The sequence below is a fragment of the Mixophyes fleayi genome, chromosome 3 (genome assembly GCF_038048845.1).
Source record: "Mixophyes fleayi isolate aMixFle1 chromosome 3, aMixFle1.hap1, whole genome shotgun sequence".
NCBI lineage: Eukaryota > Metazoa > Chordata > Amphibia > Anura > Limnodynastidae > Mixophyes > Mixophyes fleayi.
Window position 1 is genome coordinate 104,003,276 of NC_134404.1, and position 21,696 is coordinate 104,024,971.

The 21,696-nt window shown below is 41.0% G+C and overlaps 1 protein-coding gene across 3 annotated transcripts in view; it reads right to left on the bottom strand.

Moving 5' to 3' along the window:
• Positions 1-327: 327 nt before the first annotated feature.
• Positions 328-21,696, bottom strand: part of ZBBX (zinc finger B-box domain containing) — a 144,274-nt gene continuing 122,905 nt past the window's right edge. For all 3 annotated transcript variants that reach the window (XM_075202080.1, XM_075202082.1, XM_075202081.1), the window contains exons 18-20: positions 18,012-18,242; positions 12,073-12,175; positions 328-602 (exon numbers count right to left, since the gene is read on the bottom strand). In XM_075202080.1, coding sequence (XP_075058181.1) covers positions 506-602; positions 12,073-12,175; positions 18,012-18,242 — 431 coding nt within the window. In that variant the 3' untranslated portion in view covers positions 328-505. The remainder of the gene's footprint in view (positions 603-12,072; positions 12,176-18,011; positions 18,243-21,696) is intronic.

The window sequence follows — 21,696 nt, forward strand, 5'->3', positions numbered from 1 at the left end:
AACTAGGTGCAAAACCACAGCAATTTGCCGTGTGCATCTGGTGCACTTCATAAATGAGGCTCATTGTACATACATTGTACTTCTTGATGTGTTGGACCTTTTGAAAAGCATCCTTCAACAAATAGTATAGCAAGTACCAAAGGCATCATTCTTGTATATCTAGTGATAAATATTAGAAATTGATTTAGAGACAGCTTCTACTTGTTTTAATGAAACAGAATAAACACACTATCATATATCTGACATACAATATAATTGTAACATTTCTAATTTATATAGGAAATTCATGTAAAAAAACATAAATCTAATTATCAACTGAAGTGAATTCTATTGCTATGAAAACATATTTCAAAATAAAATATATATAATACTATAATAATGTGTATACAACAACACACACTTGAGATAAAAGATAAGCTACTAAGAAACACGTTCAGCAAAGTTTATAACCAATTATCTAATATTTAAAATGGACAGTGTGTCATTCTTCCTGTAAAGCGGATCTCTATTGAAGTGATAATACATTAAGCCTGTCCTGTAAGGTCTCTTCTTCATCTGATTCACTTTCTCCAGCACAGCTTTGAAGAGTATGCACGGTTGATCTGACAAAAAACAATCAAAATACATGAAAACTAGATTACATATAATAGGAGTCATACTGTTCTCATAAAATGTGCCATGGAAACCAACTGTGTATAAACAGTGATTTAAAACATTGCATATCTTCATGAACATACAAAGCACTGTATATTGAATTGTTCTCTGACATTTGTGGATGTGTACACTAGAGAGTTGAACTAACCCCAGTGTTCAAGTTAGACATTGATCTGGTCATAATCCATTACACTAAAGTTGGTCACAAATGTTACAATCCAGTTGTTTAATCTGAGTTTTCCATAGAAATGTTAAAGAATCAATGTCTGTGGGTGACAATCTATGCAATACTATTAAATGTAGACGGTCAATAATTCTATCAGTTTAAATGAAAATTTTCATCTGATAGCAATGGTTTGAGGTTGAATAAAGAGTGTGTATTGTAATTGTATAAAGTTCCATGAGACTACAACTTTTTTTACATTGTGCATGCACTGAATATGTCCTTCTCCTCTGTCACATCAAAACTGTAATGTGTGTAAAGCAACCATTCCTTTTTTATTTATGATCTGACTAATAAGGATTTAAATAGATTATATTGTAACATACCTTGACGCAATTGTATAGAAATGTTCCTTAAAAAGAAAAAATGTTTTTATGTATGGCCGGCTTAAATTAGAGGCATTGTTAGGACTACAACATAGCTGGGTACAAGCCTCTGGCAAGGTCAGCACATTCACGGCCATTCCTACCACATGGAATAAAGATACGAGTGAAACTAATAAAAAGGAAATTTATTTTTATTATATAAACTATATTAACGCTGGTGTAACAGAACAAAAAGCAAAACTAAAATCAGTTTTAAAATGACCTTGCTAACTGTGCTGGAAACTTTTGGCCAAGGCCTCTGATGCAGGGGCGGATCTAGAAAAGTATCCTACCCGGGGCGATCTAGGCCCTGCCCCCTTTTTGACTTCAAGGCTGCCGGCGGCTGCACAATATGTGCAGGTCCGCTCGGCAGTGACAATGTGCTGCCCGGCTGCTCTAAACACAATCAGAGGAGCCGGGCAGCACATTGTCACTGTCGAGCGGACCTGCACATATTGTGCAGCCGCCGGCAGCAAGCCCCTGCTAGGGGGGGCGATCGCCCTGATCGCCCCCCCCCCCCCCCCCCCCCCCCCCCCCGGATCCGCCACTGCTCTGATGGCAGATTCCCATGCACCAAATATATAAGTAATGATATACGTATATTTAGAATTTACCATAACCAGGGCCGGACTGGCCATCTGGCAAATGCCAGAAGGGCCGATGGTCATATGGGCCGGTCCCGGGCAGTCAGTGACAGGCTTCCTGGTGGCTGGCTCCTCCCCAAGAACTAGCCACCAGATCACATGTGCCACGCGCAGAGTCCTGCATGCTGTCTAAGGAGCTGACAGAAGAAGACAGAAGATGACAGGAGATAGAAACAAGAAGAGAAAATAAGATGAGAAGGTAAGTACACAGAAAACGGGGGGGAGAAGAGAGAGGATGCCCCACAGGGGGGAAGGAGAGATAGGATGCCACACAGGGAAGGGGGTGGGGGGGAGAAGGGAAAGGATGCCACGCGGGGAGGGGGGGGGGATGAGAAAGGATTCCACACAGGTGGGGGGGAGAGAAAGGATGTCACACGGGGGGGGGGAGAAAGGATGCTGTATAGTCCATAATTATTCCTAATGAATATTTATATAAAATCACAGTTTGTACAAATATAATTTAGTGGTGTTAATATGTTCACTCTGTGGCATAATATGATTTGGGGGCACTATTGTGGCATAATATGATTTGGGACTACTGTATGGCATAATATGATTTGGGTCACTATTGTGGCATAATATGATTTGAGGGCACTACTGTATGACATGATATGATTTGGGGGCACTTTTGTGCCATTATATGATTTGGGGCACAAGTGTATGGCATAATATGATTTGTGGGCTCTATGGTGGCTTAATATCAATTGGGGGCACGTACTCAGGCATGAGGGAAGGGGGAGAGTGTTAATATAATGTGGGAGGTAGGCTATTAATTTAATGCTGGAGATTAGGTGGGGGCTAATTATTTAATTGGTGCTATTTTATTTTGGGGGTGATGTGAGTCACTTTAATTTAGTATTGGGGCCTAGCAATTTAAGATGGGGTGATAGGACCTTTAATTTAATGCTGGGGTGGTTTGGGGGCCATTAATTGAAAGTGGGGCTGTTTGGGAAAAAAATAACGTCTATTTATTAAATGTGAATATGAATTATTTAAAGGCAGTTATGGTAGCGGGAAATAGGTATATGTTTTTAAACGTAAATGCTATTTAATTTATTGCTGGGATTGTTTGGAGGGAGGGAAAACATGGGTTGTATTGATTAAACACCAGGGGGTTAATGTATTAATGTCCGGATTCTTCAACTCCGGCGTGTTCAACGTCTTCGGCGATTAAATTTAAAGCGGCGCTGCTTTGTAAAGGGAAACTTCCTTTTACAAGGCAGCGCCACTTTAAATTTAAGCGCTGAAGACGCCAAACTCACGGGTGTTGAAGAACCCGGAGCTTCATACATTTACCCCCAGTGCTGGTTGGAGTTTTCTAAATTACATGTACCCATTTTATTTCCAAATAGGGCTTCCAAAATTCCAGGATCCAGACAAGCAGCAACTAAAGACACCAGCAGCCACAGGTGATGATAGTGACAAGAACAGGTAGGAGAGTGCAGGACTGGCTGTCAACTGTCCGAAATTTTGGTGAATGTCTAGTTTAGTGAGATGTGGTCTGACTACAAGGACAGTTGGGAGATATGTCCCGCTTCACACTGTACTGCTTGTGAAGGCAGAGCTGTGTGCAACTAACAGTATTGCACACAGTATTGCCTGTGTATTTGTCTAACATTTGTCTAAAATGATAACCATGTTACATAATAGGGTCCCCCGAGCGTTAATCCAGCTCTGGTTAGCAGGAGGGAGCGGATAGCTGCTCCCAGTTCCTGGATAGGGCACAGCCTTCAGAGCAAGCCGAGGAGCTCCAAGTATCACAAGATTTGGTAATCTTGTGAGACTAAGAGCTTCCCTGCTCACTCTACAGGAAGTTCCCACCCTGATGGATGCATCACCAGAAGCATAAATATGTACAGTGGGCTGGGGGTGTCATAATGTGCCTGGGGGGATGGCGTGATGTGGCTGGGAGGGTGTGATAAATGTAATGTTTTATTATAATGTATGTATCAATGCCCCATGTTGACCACACCCACAACACAATGTGGTCACGCCCTTTTCGACGCACATTTTTTTTCCTGCTGGAACTAAGGTGGGCCTGTGTACTTTAAATGCCAGAGCCGATTTTTAGTCCCAGTCCGGCCCTGATAACCCCAAAATCATGTTTGCTTTATGCTTAAAAATTAAAGCATTTAACCGATAGCTTTCATTGCTAGAATAAAACACTAAGGGCCTGAGTCATTAAGCAGAGCAAAGCAAAAAACAGAAGTTTGCTCCTGGCCAAACCATGTTACAATACAAGGGGTGCAAATTAGTTTATTATTTTGCAAATACGTTAAATACTGGCTGCCTTTTCATGTAGCATACAAATACTTGATAGATTTATTTTTACACTGAAATTTAAATTTTAACTAGGACTTGCCCTATACCAACTATAAATCGGTGCCCATATTTTAATTTTTACCTCTCCCTCCAATGCAACATGGTTTCACCCAGGTGCAAAATTACTTCTTTTTTAGGCTTTGCTCTCCTTAATGACTCAGGCCCTGAGTGTGCAATTAGCATCCGAGTAACATGCACGGAACATGCTTTGTTTTCATTTCTTAGTGATCGCTCTTCCTTATAATTTCTGAATTTAAGGGTGCAAAATCACTCTTGTATTACTCAATTACTAATATTGACATTGCTGTTCTTACGGGGGCATTACTTTTTAGCAAGTGACCTCAGAGCCTCGTTCTATCTGCAAATAAAAAGTTTTTTTCATGTGCTCATGAGAAGTAATCGTAAGACTGTCAAATTTTCAATGTGACAGCTTTTGTACCATCCTGCATGTGATGGGGATAAGAGCATTTGATCTGCACAAGTACCTATCACAGTCCTCATGCCCTCTCACTGTCATTATTATTATTATTATTGTTTTTATCATTGTTAATATGTAAAGCACCACAAAGCTCTGCTTCGCTTGACAGTGGGGAAAACAGGAGATATACAAAATGGTCATATGAGGTAAAGATAAATTCAGGCATGAAAACAAAGAGTAGGGTGGGCCTTGTTCATGAGAATGCTTACAATCTAATCGGAAGAGGATACAGCTGAAACAATAGGAGGGAGTGCAGCTCAGAGTGAAGATTGGGGCAGTTTTGAGGGTGGATTTATGTTGGCAGTATAGGTTGGAGAAGGGTTAGCTTTAACAAAGAGATTGCAGACAGCGTTTAAAGATTTGAAGACTGTGGGAGAGTTTAATCAGGCGTGGTAGAAAATTCCATTCCATAATGAGTCAAAGCGATCAATCACCATGACAAGACTCATTAGTCGAAACGCGTTGGTGGAAGGTAGGGCAGTATCATTTTTATCTTTACTGCTGGTCCGTGGATTTTTGAGTCGGTTGGTGGATAGCGTGTCCTGGATCACGCTCTTTACTACCTAAAATCGCTTCACCCTTTTCTATAGGGTACGGGCTCCACGGACCTAGCAGTTAATTTTTTTATTATTTTTATTACTGCATACATTAATCGTGTTACTTTGTTGAATTTCACACTTTTCAATTATTAAAACGATATTACACTAGAGATTTTCTATTTGACTTTATTACATGCATTAACAATACAATAAGGGGAGTCGTATGATACATTTAACGTATAGAAGCCTCCTGTGGACTTAACCTTTTGGAGATCAGAGACTAAGGAATGATATTCGATTGAGGTTTGAACACCTGTGAAAAGTGTGAGTACAACTGCAAGGGGGTAATCCCTGTGCTTGTGAAGTTTCTGTTATTTAAGAGAAGAGTCATATCGGTCAGCTTTATATAGTTGTAGCACTCATCTGTTAATTCAGTTTACGTTACTTTTAAAGGGCTGCATGGGATTAATCACCATCACCATCATCATTTATTTCTATAGCGCCACCAATTCTACAGCGCTTTACACATCAGTAGTTGGCTCATTAGAGCTTACAGTCTAATTTCTCTAACACACATATACTAGTGTTAATTTTGCTAGTAGCCAATTAACCTACTAGTATGTTTTTGGAGTGTGGGAGGAAATCCACGCAAACACGGGGAGTACATACAAACTCCATATATGTCTCTTTTCTTTATCCAAAATTGCAGAGGTTATCAAGCGATCTCAGGCCTTACCAGAAATTCGTGTGTTCTCATTTTCATTCTGGTGAACCAAATGAAACTAGGAAATTAGGAGCTTGATTGCAATGCTGAAGAAGTTTCTAAAACAAATTTGGGAGCATACCTCCATAAGGGAGAGGGAAATGTGTTAGATGTTTTTGCTTACCTGTATCATGGAACTCACGGACTGTATGGGCCTGAATCATCAAGGCTCTCTTACTGCGTACAAGCTTTGTTTAAAACGCACGTATTTTGGCTGTGTATTCATCCAAAGACAATGTGAATGATAAATGTGCAAAGGACTGCACAGAAAATATAAATAAATAAATAAATATATATATATATATATATATATATATATATATATATATATATAAAATTTATTTACACCGTTTGCTGGAGAATCTTTCTTCCAAACTGTGTCTCTGTAGAGGCTGAAATGTCAAGCAGATAATGTATAGAAAAGGTTTGCATTGACGACCTAGTCTGATAAACTTGATGTTTTACAATACCCATGAAATACTCATTTTGATACATATATAGGTTAAAGCGCTGAATTTATTATTATTTTTTATATCGACGACCATCCAGCTGCCTTACAGATGTCGGTTACCGATGCCTGGGTTTATGTGCCCAGGAAGTCGCTACAGCCCTAGTTGAATGCGCCTTCAATATCTTAGGTGCCTCATGCCCTTTCCTCCTGTAGGCCTGTGCAATCACTTCTCTAATCCACTTCGCCAATGTGGGTTTGGATGGGGCATGTCCTTTGCGAGGACCTTCAGGAAGTACAAATAGTTGCTTTGTCTTCCTAAGATTTTCCATCTTGACAATGTAAGTAGATATAACACTCACCACATCTAGAGTATGAAGTTGTCTCTCCTCACTATTAGTGGGATGAGGGTAGAGGTACTAACAATTCTTGATTGATGTGAAAGGAAGAGACAACCTTGGGTAGATACTCCGGGTTCATCCTCAAAATCACTTTATCTTCATAAACATTCAGGAAGGGTTCTTCACACCATAACGCATGTAACGCACTATAAGCACTTTCAGAGTGAGCCATTTGAGAGAAATATCCTGCAATGGTTCGAAGGGGTCAGCGGTTGAGGCGTCCAGGACAATATTAAGGTCTCAATGAGCTAAGAATGGTTTCACTCTTGGTCGTAACCTCTTCAATGCCTGAAAGAATTGGAAGACGAGATCCTGAGATGGCAGCTTGGTATCAAGAAGAATGTTAAGAGCAGATATTTGCACCTTTAATGTGGATGGTGCTAGTCCTTTAACAAAACCATGTTTAAGTAACTCTAACACATCTGGAACACTGGCGGACATGGGATCCTTCGCCATGTTCACCATCCAACAAATGAATTTTCTCCAAATTTTGTAATAAATTATAGAGGAGTTATTTTTCCTTGCCTGAATTAGAATGTCTATTACCTCATCTGAAACACCTTTGGATCTTAATAGTCGCTGCTCAGTATCCACGCCATCAAACCAAGGGAGTCTGGATTTGAATGCAGAACTGGACCCTGATGTATGAGATCTGGTCTGACCGTCACCAGCCATGGATATTCAAGCAGCATCCTCCGTGCTACAGTGAACCAAGGGCAACGCAGCCACGCCTGGAGGACTGCTATGACCTCCACCTTTTCCTTCCTTATTTTTCTGAGTACCTGAGGGATAACTGAAAAGGGAGGAAACACCTACCCCAGTTTGAAATTCCACTACATTGCAGGGCATCTATCCCTAAAGTCCTGTTGTCTCTGTGACGAGAGTAGAAGAGGGTACCTTGGTATTGTTCCCTGTGGCCATCAGGTCTATTTCTGGCGTCCCAAACCTGTGTCGTATGAGCTGAAAGGCTTCTTCGTGCAACTCCCACTCTCCTGAATGGACTTGGTATGTGCTTAAATAGTCCGCCACCACATTGTCTTTGTCTGCCAAGTGAAGGGCTGAGAGAGATTTCAAATCTATCTATGCCCTTGCTATCAGTGTGGTTATTTCAACCAGCATTGCTCTGCTCTTGGTACCACCCTGCTTGCATATAAAGGCTACTACAGTCCTGTTGTCGGAGAATACATGCAGATGTTTGGCTCGTAGATAGGACTGGAAGTACTGGACTGCATGCAAGACCGCTTTCATCTCCAAGATGTTCTCCTGGAGTAGTCTCTCTTCGTCTTGCCAAGTGCCCTGCGTGACCATACATTGCATGTGAGAACCCCAGCTTATTGAACTGGCGTCTGTGGTAAGAACACACCAGTCTGGTATCGAGAGAGACACCACTTGCTATCTTAAGCCTTGGAGCTGCCTCCAATCCAGGGACTGTCTTGCCGACCCTGAGAGGTTGATTTTGGAATCTAGAGACCCCACTGTATGATCCCATTCTGTAAAGAGGCTTGATTAAAGATCTCTCATATGCTACCTTGCCCAATGAAGGATTCCTATTGTTGAGGAAAACATTCCTAGAAGTTTGTGCTGAAATTTGATGTTCAATCTGGACTTGATGCGCCATCGACTGGATTTTGTCCAACCATTCCTGAGAGAGACAGACCTTGTCCGTTCTTGTATTTATTTGCACTCCTAGAAACACTAGCTGTTGCGAGGGTATCAGATGGCTTTTTGTTACATTGATTAACCAACCATGCTGTTGCAGGAACTGGATTACCTGGGATGTAACCTGTAAGGCCGCTTCCTCTGACTTTTCCGAAATCAGGCTTTCGTCCAGATACGGCCATAAACCTACCCCTCTCTCCCTGAGTGCCGCTATGAGAACTAAAAGGACTTTGGTAAATGTTCTCGGAGATGTGGAAAGACCAAACAGAAGGCAAGTAAATTGGAAGTGGTGTCCTTGAATACAGAACCTCAGGAATTGCTGGTGATACATCATGATCGGAATATGAAAATATGCATCCTTTAAGTCTATCGCCGTCAGAAACTCTCCTGGTTCTACTGCCTTGAGGATTGAGTTGATAGACTCCATTCTAAAGTGTTTTGCTTGCACATAGCAGTTGAAAGCTTGTAAGTCTAGTACCATTCTGAAGGCACCTAATGCTTTCTGGAGGCGGAACAGCTTGGAATAGAACCCCATGGTTTCCTGATTTGTCGGCACCGCCACAATAGCCTTTGTCTCCACCAGGCCTTTTAGGCTTTCCTCCAATGCTTGCTGTTCTAAGATGGATGTGAGACTTCTTGACTGAACAAATCTGTTTCCTTTTGGCCAGGTATGAAATTCTATGGCATATCCCCTGGTGACTATCTCCAGGACCCATGTGTCTTGTGTGGTCTGATTCCAAATTTCTGTAAAGTGTGATATCCTGCTGCCCACTGGAGTTAGTGGAGACTGGATCTACAGATAGTCATTGGGTTCTTTGCTGTCCTTGTTTCCTCCTATTTGACCTGTAGGGCTGAAAGGACTGTCTTGCCATATTATCTTGGTGTCTGGAGTACTGTCTCCCAGGCCTATAGACACAGGCTTTTTTAAACTGTTGCCTTGGAGAATAAGCGAGGAACCGTCTCCCCCTTCTGTCTTGTGGTAGACGATTAGCACTACCACTTGCTAGCCTCTGTATCAGATTATCTTGTTTCTCCACAAACAAGAAACTACCTTCATATGGAAGCAATGTCAGACGGCTTTTGGATTGGCCATGGATGTAGCCAAAGCGCCCCTCTTGCTACAACTGCCGAGGCCATGCTCTTGGAAGAGAACACAATCGTATCCAACGAGGTTTCACACAAAAAAATTAATGCTTTTCTGCATAACTTCTAAGGATTTTAGAAAGTACAATCTATTTATTCTATCTTCGATATCTGTATGCAGCATGCTGGCCCACAACCTAAGGGCTCTAGCTACCGAAGCCATGGCTATCCCAGACTTTAGGGTTATGCCAGAGGAGATGTGTAATTTCCTGAAGGAAGTCTCCATCCTCCTATTCAAGGAATCTTTCAATGGTCCCCCATGATCCCATGGGAGAGTGGCCCTTGAGGATAAGCCGGCTATGGCTGAATCCACCTTAGGTACCAAACCTCATCTCAGTATATCCTTATCCTGGAAAGGGTACATGTGGTTCAGTCTTCCCATGTTAGAATGACTTTTATCTAAGGCTTGTCACTCCTTAGAGATCAAGTCTTTTATCACCTTATGGGTATGGAACACTCTAGATTTCACTTGGTGTTCTGAAAACCGTGCATCCTGTGGTTTGTATGGACTTTAGGTTCCTTATTGCCTAGAGATTTGTTAATATGCTTGAGTATAACATTTACGGTATCCAAATTAAACATTTTGGGATCCTCTTTAATCTCAGCCTCACTATCTGACTCGGAATCCCACTCCTGAAGGGAACTGAATATTTCACAGGATGGCAGCACGGTGGCTCAGTGGTTAGCACTTCTGCCTAACAGCGCTGGGGTCATGAGTTCAATTCCCGACCATGGCCTTATCTGTGTGGAGCTTGTATGTTCTCCCCGTGTTTGCGTGATTTTCCTCCGGGTTCTCCGGTTTCCTCCCACACTCCAAAAACATACTAGTAGGTTAATTGGCTGCTATCAAAATTGACCCTGTCTATCTGTCTGTCTGTCTGTGTATGTTAGGGAATTTAGACTGTAAGCTCCAATGGGGCAGGGACTGATGTGAATGAGTTCTCTGTACAGCGCTGCGGAATTGGCCATCACAAGCTGCACAAACTCAATTCTTAACTTTACATTTTCTTTTTCCCTGCACAAGCTCCACAGAGGCACTGTAAACAATAGAACAAAAAGGTACTAAGTAAGCTATTCTAAAGTAGCCAAACACCCACTTCTAAGGGCTTACTTTGTGGTGTCCTTCAGCTTTTTTGGGGCAGGCTGCTGGTCCATAGTGCACTGTATCCAGATAGCTGCTAGGTCCTGCACTGCAGCATACATCCACCTATAGCCAACAATTAGCCTCATATAATGGGCATCAGTTGCATAAGAAAGGTGCCTGCCCTGACATCATCAGATTGTGTCCATAGCAGGGTAACGATTTCCACCTGTCTTCCTCCTGACAGGTGCTCTGGTAAACAGAAGTCAGCGCTGTCCGGCATACTGTGCTATACGCGCGCATCCTCTACACCTGTGTGCATGCCCATAGGCAGCACCTTCAGACTCCAAGCAGCCCACGCTGAAGGGAACGGAATGGTCCTGCACAGCCCCGCTGAACTGCACACACAGCCAGCCTGATGAGGAAAGCCCAAAAACCTCAGGTAAACCCTCTAGAATAAAATAACAAACCAAAACAAAAAATGCTACTGTGCACTACCCTGTCATACACACGCTGAGACTGGAAGAAAAGACACTGAGGAGGAGGAGGAGCTGCCGCCTTATATAGGGTCCAGGTGGGGCAAATTCTTCCTGTCTACATTAAGCTGATCAGGGTATTAACCCATTGTAGGGGCTTCCATGGAATTGGGTAATGAAAATAAATTTTTACAGTTGCTCCTGATTGCAAACACATGTTAGCATGTACCATGCGAGACTCTCATCACTACTGATCAGGACTTAGACTAGCCCTTTAGCTGGAGCACAACATACGTCAGAAAAACAAATAAGTTTGAGATGCTCAGAGCTTGATACTGACGTGGCTGCTAGAGTTTGGCCCACCGCTAACTGTACATAAACTACCACAAAACGCCCCTTCCCCACCTCGTTCACTCCCCGAAATCATAGGCTGAAGTGTCCTGTGCGTTAGAAGAAAGAGCGGACAGGGTGTATGTCTTGGTTCTGGGCATGCTGGGCAATGATTTTGCGTACGATATGTTCAGGCCCTGTATTTATAGTTCATTCATGCTTTTTGGACTGTGTTTGTTTATTCAGTTATATTCACTAATACCTGTGCCTATTTATTATGATCGCCAGCTCTACCCTTATTTTTTAATTGTGTTATGTTATTGGTTAGTTTTGCAAGACCTACTTGGGGTGTTAGTGCGGGCTGCACCTACATGTGCGCCAATTAGGTTTATCCATTCTCTGTATAAATATTTAATAAAAATTTCCTAGCATATCTGTTTTTAAAGAAATTGGAGTTATTAGCTGCATAGCAATTGCAGTTTACTAACATTAACACATAAGAGCTAATGTCTAAATACATTGTTTGATGATCATTCTATTACTCACCTATTTATGGATGTTTGTTCTTTAAATGTTGTTAATCTTCTGCCATGCCTTGTCAACTGAAAACAGCCATCACTAGACATTGGGAGTTCAGTTTTCTTATCACCTGTAAAAGAACCATATTTTATTTTAGAAAAGGAAACATATATATGGAATAACTAGTTAAAGCTTAACTGTATTTATAATCATGGAATTTTGTATTACCCCTTTCCAAGGCATGTATGTTTTGTATGCTTAGAAAGTTACCAACATCACCATACATATGGTACCATGCTCAAATGGGAGGCAAATACATTCTCCATCTATCTGTACAGCTGATAATGAATGATACTATGATGAAGAACAAATACTTTTTTAAGGTGGTTTGATAAGGTTATGAGTACCACAGTGGATTCACTCTTTGTAGCCTGCTTAAAGGAATGTCCTCCTTTTATAAGGGTAGAAAAAGCTGTAGTCAAACAGATTATAGTAACATTGAGTTTTCTGTAGGAGACAGTGACTTTTCTACTCATGTGTATGACATGGCTGCATATAACAGGGGCAGTGTCATGAAGCGGGGAAAAGAGTAGAGACAAGTAGGAAGCCACAGACTGAAAGTAAGATAATGGAAAGAGCAGGGTTAGAGTAGTGATGTTAGGCTGAGGCAGGAAGATAGTACTGTCAAATACATCTCTATATGACAAAGTTCTTACATCCAACTTGTTCTGTATTTCAGTTATAAAGTGGTATGTGTCCACAGTATTCCAGCCTAATTTCAATCACCACAATCTTAACCCTATACCCAGGTACTCCAATGCTTCATTTAAAGGTTTGCATCCATCAGCAGTTTAACATAAATTGAGGTTAACCACAGCTATCAAGGAGTCTATACTTGGGGGTATTTCATTCCCTTGTGACCAGACCACATTTTACAGTTTTGCTATTGGTTGGCCACACTAGGAATAATTTTTAATTGCTTTGTGTGCCCTACTAAAATTTTGCACATTTTCTTTTTCACAACAGAGATATTGGGTAGCTTAGCAAAATTAAAACAAACTTTTTAGATACATTATACAGAGAACATAGTTAAAATTAGCAAACTACAGTCTTCCATGATTCTTCCCGCAGTTACCTTTACCTAATTAGTGCAGCCCTAGAAAGTTACAAAACAATCAAAACATCTAGTTCGATTGACTAAAGGAATAAAAATAGGTGTAGATTATGTAGTGTAGGACAGAAGTATAGGGTCTAGCAATAAAAGTAATTCATTACAATTTATATATATATATATATATATATATATATATATATATATATATACATACATACATACATACACAAACATACACACACATAGTGACAAAAGGAGTGGTTTGCCACAGACCTCTAAGAGGAGTTAGATATGCAGCTAACAATCAGCAGCTACCAGGGTGTGTCTGCAGTTAGTCTACTGAAGGAGGGTACTTGAAGAGAACTCCTTTTTAAAGACCATATGGGAGCTTCACCTGCCCATCAAGAAAAGGCTTTGGAAGGAGTGTAAGCCTGAGTCATTCATTATGCAGTGTGACTGATGCTGAACAAGTTGGCTGGTGACTAGGTTGTTGGTCTCTGTTAACTCGTGCCACTATATGTTTGTGTGTGTATGTATATATATATATATATATATATATACACACACACATAGTTTTAATATTTACTAAACCAGTAGGTCTTTCTCAGGTATTTTCTATTGTTATTAGTAGATGCAGTCACTAGAACATACTGTGACTAACAGCAGCTAACATGTCAGCCACTGATATATATATATATATATATATATATATATATATATATATATAGAGCAGTCAGTTGACAGGTTAAACTGGGCATCACTGATGCATATGGAAAATGAAGCATCCATACTCACAGACTGTAGAGAAAATGCATGGCTTAGGGCAGGGTTTCCCAAACCCAGTCCTCAGGGCCCTTCTAACAGTGCAGATTTTCCATATCTCCTTGCAAGGACACAGGTGTGCTCTAATTATTTCACTTGTCACCTGGAAAACCTGCACTGGCACGGGGCCCTGTGGACTGGGTTTGTGGAGCACTGACTTAGGGTATAAGGATAAAATGTTGCATTCATTCTCTAATATGAGTTTCCATTTTTAGAACCCATGTATACAGATCATACATCTGCAAGTGATCACTAGTAAACTCCTAATACATGTCCAGCCCAATAAGATGCACCACAGCCTCGTGCACATGTATCGTTATGTTTACCTGCATCAAGATTTAACTTTGCAAAATAAATAATGGGAAAGTTATAAAACACTATACTCCTGCAATGTAGTCAGCAAACTAGGACACTTCTCAATATATGTTTAATGCTTTCAATACTGCCAAAAGCCTGCTTGTTATATGGATAGAGGAGAAAAGGTGGCGGAAAGAAATATATGAAAACAGCATTAACTCATTTCATACACAGTGGTTTTCAGAATAGACAGTTTTTAATGTGACAAGTGTATGATGTGTAGTATTCAGATTGGAATCAGTGGGTTTTCTTCACTTTCACACATATTTTTCAACAGTGTATAGAACAGCATTAATAACCTACTAAAACTAAATCTAATTTTTATTCTTTACACTTCCACCCACATGAAATTTGAGAAAACTTCTAATTTGAATAAATTAAAAAAAAAACTTGTACCATAGTTTAATTATAGTTAAGAAGTTTTATACATGACTAATACCAGTAAATCACACTGTGCACAAGGAATATGGTCGTACGGTAATAGTCCTGCTCATTCTTTTCATGATGTGCCTGTATATATTAATAATGCTCATTTCAAATACTCACACTCTGGGATTTATTAAAAATAATATTGTTCAATAAATATGAAGGAGCTCTCAGAGAAATCTGAACCCGCATGAAAAGTCTTTTTGGCTGTTGAGGAGTTCAAAACTCCCAGTTGAGCAGTCTCCTGAAAGTCTCACAGAAATGAGAAAACTTATTAAAGTGTAGTGATCTCTTTCACAAGGTGGAGGCAGCCAATTTACCAATATACAGTCAGTGGTTTACCTGTTTAATTAAGTTCAGTTTTATTGAGGCCCCATCAAATGAGTTGTGTATCACTGTAATCAATGCTTTGTTATTGTGTGCCCGTAAGCCAAATCAAAAGGTACCTGTGTACGCAGGCCCGGCGCTCCCATTAGGCAAGGTTAGGCACTTGCCTAGGGCGCCGGGTTCTGGAGGGGCTCCACAGAATTTTAAAATACTTTAAAACTGTGCGGCGACCGTGGACCATACCTGTTGTCACGGCCGCCGCACAGCATTCAGATGGACGGGGAGGAGGGAAGAGGCTATTTTGTCACCACCGCCGCCTCTCTGCTCCGTCTCCTCCCCTCCACTTACTAGTGTCAGTGAGTGGAGGGGAGGAGACGGAGCAGAGAGGCGGCGGTGGTGAGACAAGGTAAGGAGAGAAGGGAGGAGGGAGAAGGGCGGCGATTTTTGCGGGGGGGTGGGGCGTTTTTTGCGGGGGGGGGGGACGGCGCCGCTTTTTTAAAAATGCCTAGGGCGCCGTGGACCCTAGCACCGGCCCTGTGTGTACGTATCTGGACAAGAAGCAATCACCAAAGGTTTCAGTGGTGCATCCACAATTACCCATGCACTATTTAACCATTCAGAGATATATGTAGATAGATTTGAGAGAGTTAACAACAGGTTAAACTGAGCATGACTGATTACTATGATAAGTGGATCATCCATACACACAGGACCTGATTCATTAAGGGAAGTAAGGCAAAACATTGAGTAAGTTTTCTCCTGGACAAAACCATGTTACAATGCAAGGGGTGCAAATTAGTTTATTATTTTGCACATAAGATAAATACTGACTGTTTTTCCATGTAGCACACAAATACATGATGGCTTTATTTGTACACTGAAATGTAAAGTTGATCTAGGACATGCCCTATCCAAATAGAAAACCTGTCTCCACATTTTAAAATTTACCTCTTCCTCCAATGCAACATGGTTTTGCCAAGGTGAAAAGTTACTCATTTTTCTTGCTTTACTTTCCTTAATGAATCAGGCCCACATACTGTAGGGGAAATGCATGGCTTAATATATAAGGATAAAATGTTGCATTCATTCTGAAACACCAAAAGTGGAAGCAGCTCATGCCTCAGTGATATCATTTTTTTTAGTGAATCCACACATAATTCTCAAGATTACTGACTCACCTAAAAAAATAGCTACCTCCAATAGCTGTAGGCAACAAGTACACTTAAATCATAAATCTTATAAAGCACATAATTATTTTTGAGGCCTCACATGTGGCCATCGGTTCATTAATTTAGCTCTACTTTGAGTGAGATAGGGAGGGCTCAATTAACCCCCCTCACCAAACAATGACATGTGACATTTCCACACAGCCTAAACCATAGATAACTGGTCTATTGGTGAGAATATGGCCAATAGACATATAGGGCTAGATTTACTAAGCTGCGGGTTTGAAAAAGTGGGGATGTTGCGTATAACAACCAATCAGATTCTAGCTTTCATTTATTTAGTACCTTCTACAAAATGACAGATAGAATCTGATTGGTTGCTATAGGCAACATCTCCACTTTTTCAAACCCGCAGCTTAGTAAATCTAGCCCATAGACTTGGCATGGATGGCTATCCAGTGGGGTTTACCTCTCAGGACATTCAAGCACTCTCAGAACATGTAAAGATATATTCCCTGGTGCATTGTTAGCAGGGAAACATCACAGCATATCTTTTTGGACTGCCCCTATGCACAGGCACTGTTGGATGATCTGGAAAATGAGCTACGAGACAGTGTGTCCAGGAACAACCTATCATAACACACTGTATATATGGACTATTTCCTGGTACTCATACTCATGGGGCAATGCCAGAGGTTTGGTGGCTTATGAACTGTGATAAGGATGCTTTATGGTTTGCTATGAATCGCCTCATCTTGAAAATGGAGAAGATGACTATCCAGAACTGTCGCAGGCTGATCCACAGCCTGCTGAGAGACTATTCCATCATGGACAGTCTCCTTCTTCCCCTTCTCCCTATATGTGTCTGTTTTTCAATAAAGCCTTGGGCCTGTGATTTCCCCTCCCTTCCACATCACACTGCTTGAACTTTGTTGATTGTCTTGCCCTATATATGCACCTTCCCCTTATACAGTATTTGTCTGTCTGTCAATAAGCTTCGGGCCTGTGATTACCCTCCCTTACCCTCTTCACCTTCCTCCTCTCACATCCATTGCTTTTTGAAACAGTTGTCTTGTTGAAGTGATGAATGAGTAGTGCAGTACTTTATATATAGTGTAGTGTGTGATATCATATGCCATACGTCTTCTATTGTGGTATAAAGTATGACTGATTTATGTTTCACTGTTGTGTTTCGGATGTGCTGTGGCGCAGTACACTTGAATGTAAAGTCCTCTGTCTGAACCACTAGGAAGAAGCATAATATATGAGGCTACTTCTGGCCAGTAGAGCCCTACGTGAACCTGCTGAGGGCTGCTTCTTGCCCACCAGACAGTACTACATTGACACACCTAAATGTGACCTCAATCAGTAGATTGGTGCATTTTCAAGACATGCAAAAAGGAAAAAGTGAAAAACTTTACTGGCTAATAAAAGGCCACTTTGTTGGCAGCTTAAAAGAGATATTTTGATTTACAATATAACAAAGTTCAGTTTATATTGAGTTAAATTATTCCACTAATATAAATTATAATTTAGCAACTCAACTTTAGAAATAACTATATGATATAGTGGTTTAGTATTGTGTGCCCTTCTGTAGAGGATTGCTCATAATGATCAGTTAGAATGTGGACTGAGTCATCTCTAGAACAAGGTGAGGATCGTTAGTGACAAATGAAAAGATTCAGATGAAGACAAAAAGTTACTTATTGTCTGTCACAAAAGAACCCCTAGGAAGACTGGTCAAGATAAAGTACCTGAGTGCAAAGCAAGCAATTCTTTTTCTAAGACGGCCAATGTTTCTTTCTCATTTTCATCTTCTAAGAGGAGGTCATTTTTGTCTGGTGAGTCGATTAGCTCTATTTCTGAGATCTCTGAGGCTGCTCTAGACATTGGTCGTGCTGCTGCAGAGCTAGGTCTTGAGGTGCTGTGAGACCCTGATATTTGATGCATGGATTCTGCAGAATAAGGTCTTCCAGAGCAATTCCCTAAATGTACCAAATTAACATAAAATCATTAATTTGACTAATATACACTTTTTGGCTGTTTAATACGGCATTGCATTACAGAAAGTGAGTGGCTATAATGGATCTATAACCCCATGTCATTTTATCTGGAACAAACATACAATTACAAAGGTAGTGAAGGCTTTTATCATACACACAACTTGTCTTCAGTTAACATTAATTTATTTACCTTGTCTAATAAATGGCTCTCTCTATTCCAAATGCAACATGATGAACATAACAAGATATTGCAAATAATATAAATACCTACCATTATTACCATATTTACATTAGCCGTACACACATACTTAGCAGTTTTGCTATAACAATAATAATATGCAAAAATATGTGTCTTCTACATAGAAGTGTGAATTGAAGTACAGTGTTAGTGAACGATACTTGGCATTTGCATTAATTACATGGTATAAAAACCATGTTTAGGACTGTCTGGAAGATGCAAAAATGAATGGAGTGTTTTATATAATATACACTTTGCATCTTATATAAAGTTACTGAAGTTCGGTTCACATAAATGACTTGGGTGATTTTTTTAGTGAAAGTACAGCTCACTTTTGCTTGCATTCCATAGAGATCCGAGCAAAAGTAAGCGTTACTTTTTACCATATAAACAGTAATAAAATGTGGCCTGAGAGCATCGCGTGCAACTGTATCTGCCCCTTGGACTGACTTTTTGGGTACCAGACAACCCAGCAGAACTTTGAAGGCAAGTTTTGCCTTGAAAGCCATTGCCTTTTTAAATTTCCTCTGCAAAGTCGCTGAATATCGGCGACTTGCAGAATCTGCTACTTAATACAGTTCCCCAGGGCTGGTTGGAGCTTTTTAAATTTCCTGTAACTATCTTTTTTCCTAATAGAGACCCAACATTCCAGGATCTACACAAGCAGCAAGTGAGCTAAAGACACCAGAAGCCGCAGGTAGTGAAAGCTGCAAGGACAGGTAGAAGAGAGCAGCACAGTCTGCCAACTGTCCTGAATCTGGTGGTGCAGTCCTGAATTTGGGCCACTGTTCCGCTTAGTCAGGGTTTGGTCTGGCTACAAGGACAGTTGGGAGGTATGTCCTGCTTCACACTGTACTGCTTGTGAAGGGAGAGCTGCGTGCACCTAAAAGTAGTATACACAATATTTCCCATGGATTTGTCTAAACAGATAGCCATATTAGACCATAGGGCCCAGTGTTCCCCCCAGCACCTATATCCTGGGTGCTCCACCTGGCTGTTTTTACTTGCCACCAAGCTCTTGGAGCTCAACAGTGTCATATTATAATAGAATAAATCATTGTTTCACCTATTATAACAGGCACTATGTGAGCAAACAGCAGTGTGTGTACCACTGACCACCAGTCTGACCAGTCCTTGCACGTGTGGGCAGTAATCTCCAACATTTTTCAATATTATTGCAAAGTATTAGAACTGCCCCCACCCGACTGCTTCCTAATGCCACCCGGCTGGCCACATTTTCAGGGGGAACACTTGGGCCCTACTGTCTTAAGAGCCCTGGGCATCCCAGAGACTTAATCTAGCTCTGCCCTATATCCAACCCCTGGGATGAAGTATATACTGCCCAACCCACTCACCATTTACTTTATTCAAATACTATTATACTATTTTAACTTGCATTTCTCACAATATTTCTCTATATTCTCTATTTACCCACTACGGGCATCAACTGCAGTTCATCCGTCACTGAACTGCTTGGAATATCCTACTAGACCTGAACCAGAGAAACACAACATCAAACTTAGGGTTAACATTATGTCATTTACAGAGTCCCAGGAGAAAAAGGTCAAGAAATTCTGAACTTACGTTTAAGCAACATATTTAGGCCAAGCCCTCATCTTGTATTTTGATTTGAAAATGGTTGCAGTGGTACTACCTCTGCTAGCTAGGCATGCCTTACCTTTGCACCCTTAAAGTGGGAGGCTGCCACAATTTCTCCAACCATGCCCACCTGTTCATGTATTTGAAGTTGTATAGTAAACCTTGCTCCTGAATGTATTGACCACTTCTATTGTCCACTCAGGAGCCGACAGACGTCTCTGACAACTATCTCCTCTCTCAGCTGTCAGTGAAGCTAGTGAGCACAAACTGTAAATGGATGGTGTCACTGTAAGGCAGGCTTGGCTAACCTGTGGTTCTCCAGGTGTTGTGAAACTACAAGCCCCAGCATGCTTTGCCAATATATAGCAGCTTATTGGTGGAAGGGTATGCTGGGACTTGTAATTTCACAACACCTGGAGTGTCGAAGGTTAGCCGAGCCTGCTGTGGGGGGTTCTTAGCAAAAGCAATGGTAATCGTGTTAACGGGGACGAGAACCCCAACACGAATAATATCTCCACTAAAATGACGATTCCTGAAAAAGAAGAAGGCAATTTAAGCAGACTTACCTTAAACCTGAAGATCCAGTTCTCCAATGGCAGCGCCTGCAGACAGCCAGTTATTCCGATGAGGCAGCTGTCTGGCACTTCACTTGGACTTCAGACCCCTCAGGCTTACTGTTTAAACAGTAAGCCTGAGGGGTCCAAACATTGCCACTTTAAATTAACATGAATGAACGGCGCAGTGACGTCCAAGTGAAGTGCCGGACAGCTGCCTCATTGGAATAAATGGCTGTCTGCAGGCGCTGCCGTCGGAGAACTGGATCTTCAGATTTAAGGTAAGTCTGCTTAAATTGCCTTCTTCTTATTCAGGAATCGTCATCTTAGTGAAGGTGTAAATCATGTTGGGGTTCTCGTCTCCATTAACACGTACCCAACCCAGCAAAAAGGCACATGAAGAATTGTGTTTCTAACTAATAACTTGCTTCAGCTCTGGCCTCTTTCACATAGAATGTAAACTCTGTAATGATCAGGCTCCTCTATATCCATTATTTTCATGTCTGCATTTAATTTGTCTGCCTTGTATGTCCTTATTTTATGTATGTTCTGTTTTCCTTACTGTGCGGCGATGTGGAGAACTGTGGCGCCTTACAAATCTATAATAATAATAATAACTAATAAGAGTGGTACCAAGATGTATAGCCCATTTTATATGATCATAGGGCTTCTAATTAGTAAACAAAAACTCTGCTTCACTTTTTATTTTCAATAAAACAACACCCCTCCACTGGTTAGTACAGTCACAGCCAAAAGTTTTGAGAATGACACAAATATTGGTTTTCACAAAGTTTGCTGCTTCAGTGTTTTTAGAACCTTTTAGTCAGATGTTGCTATGGTATACTGAAGTAAAATTACAAACATTTTATATGTGTCAAAGGATTTTATTGACAATTACATTAAGTTTATGCAAAGAGTCAATATTTGCAGTGTTGACCCCTCTTTTTGTAGACCTCTGCAATTCGCCCTGGCATGCTGTCAATCAACTTTTGGGCCACATACTGACTGATGGCTGTCCATTTTTGCCTAATCAATGCTTGAAGTT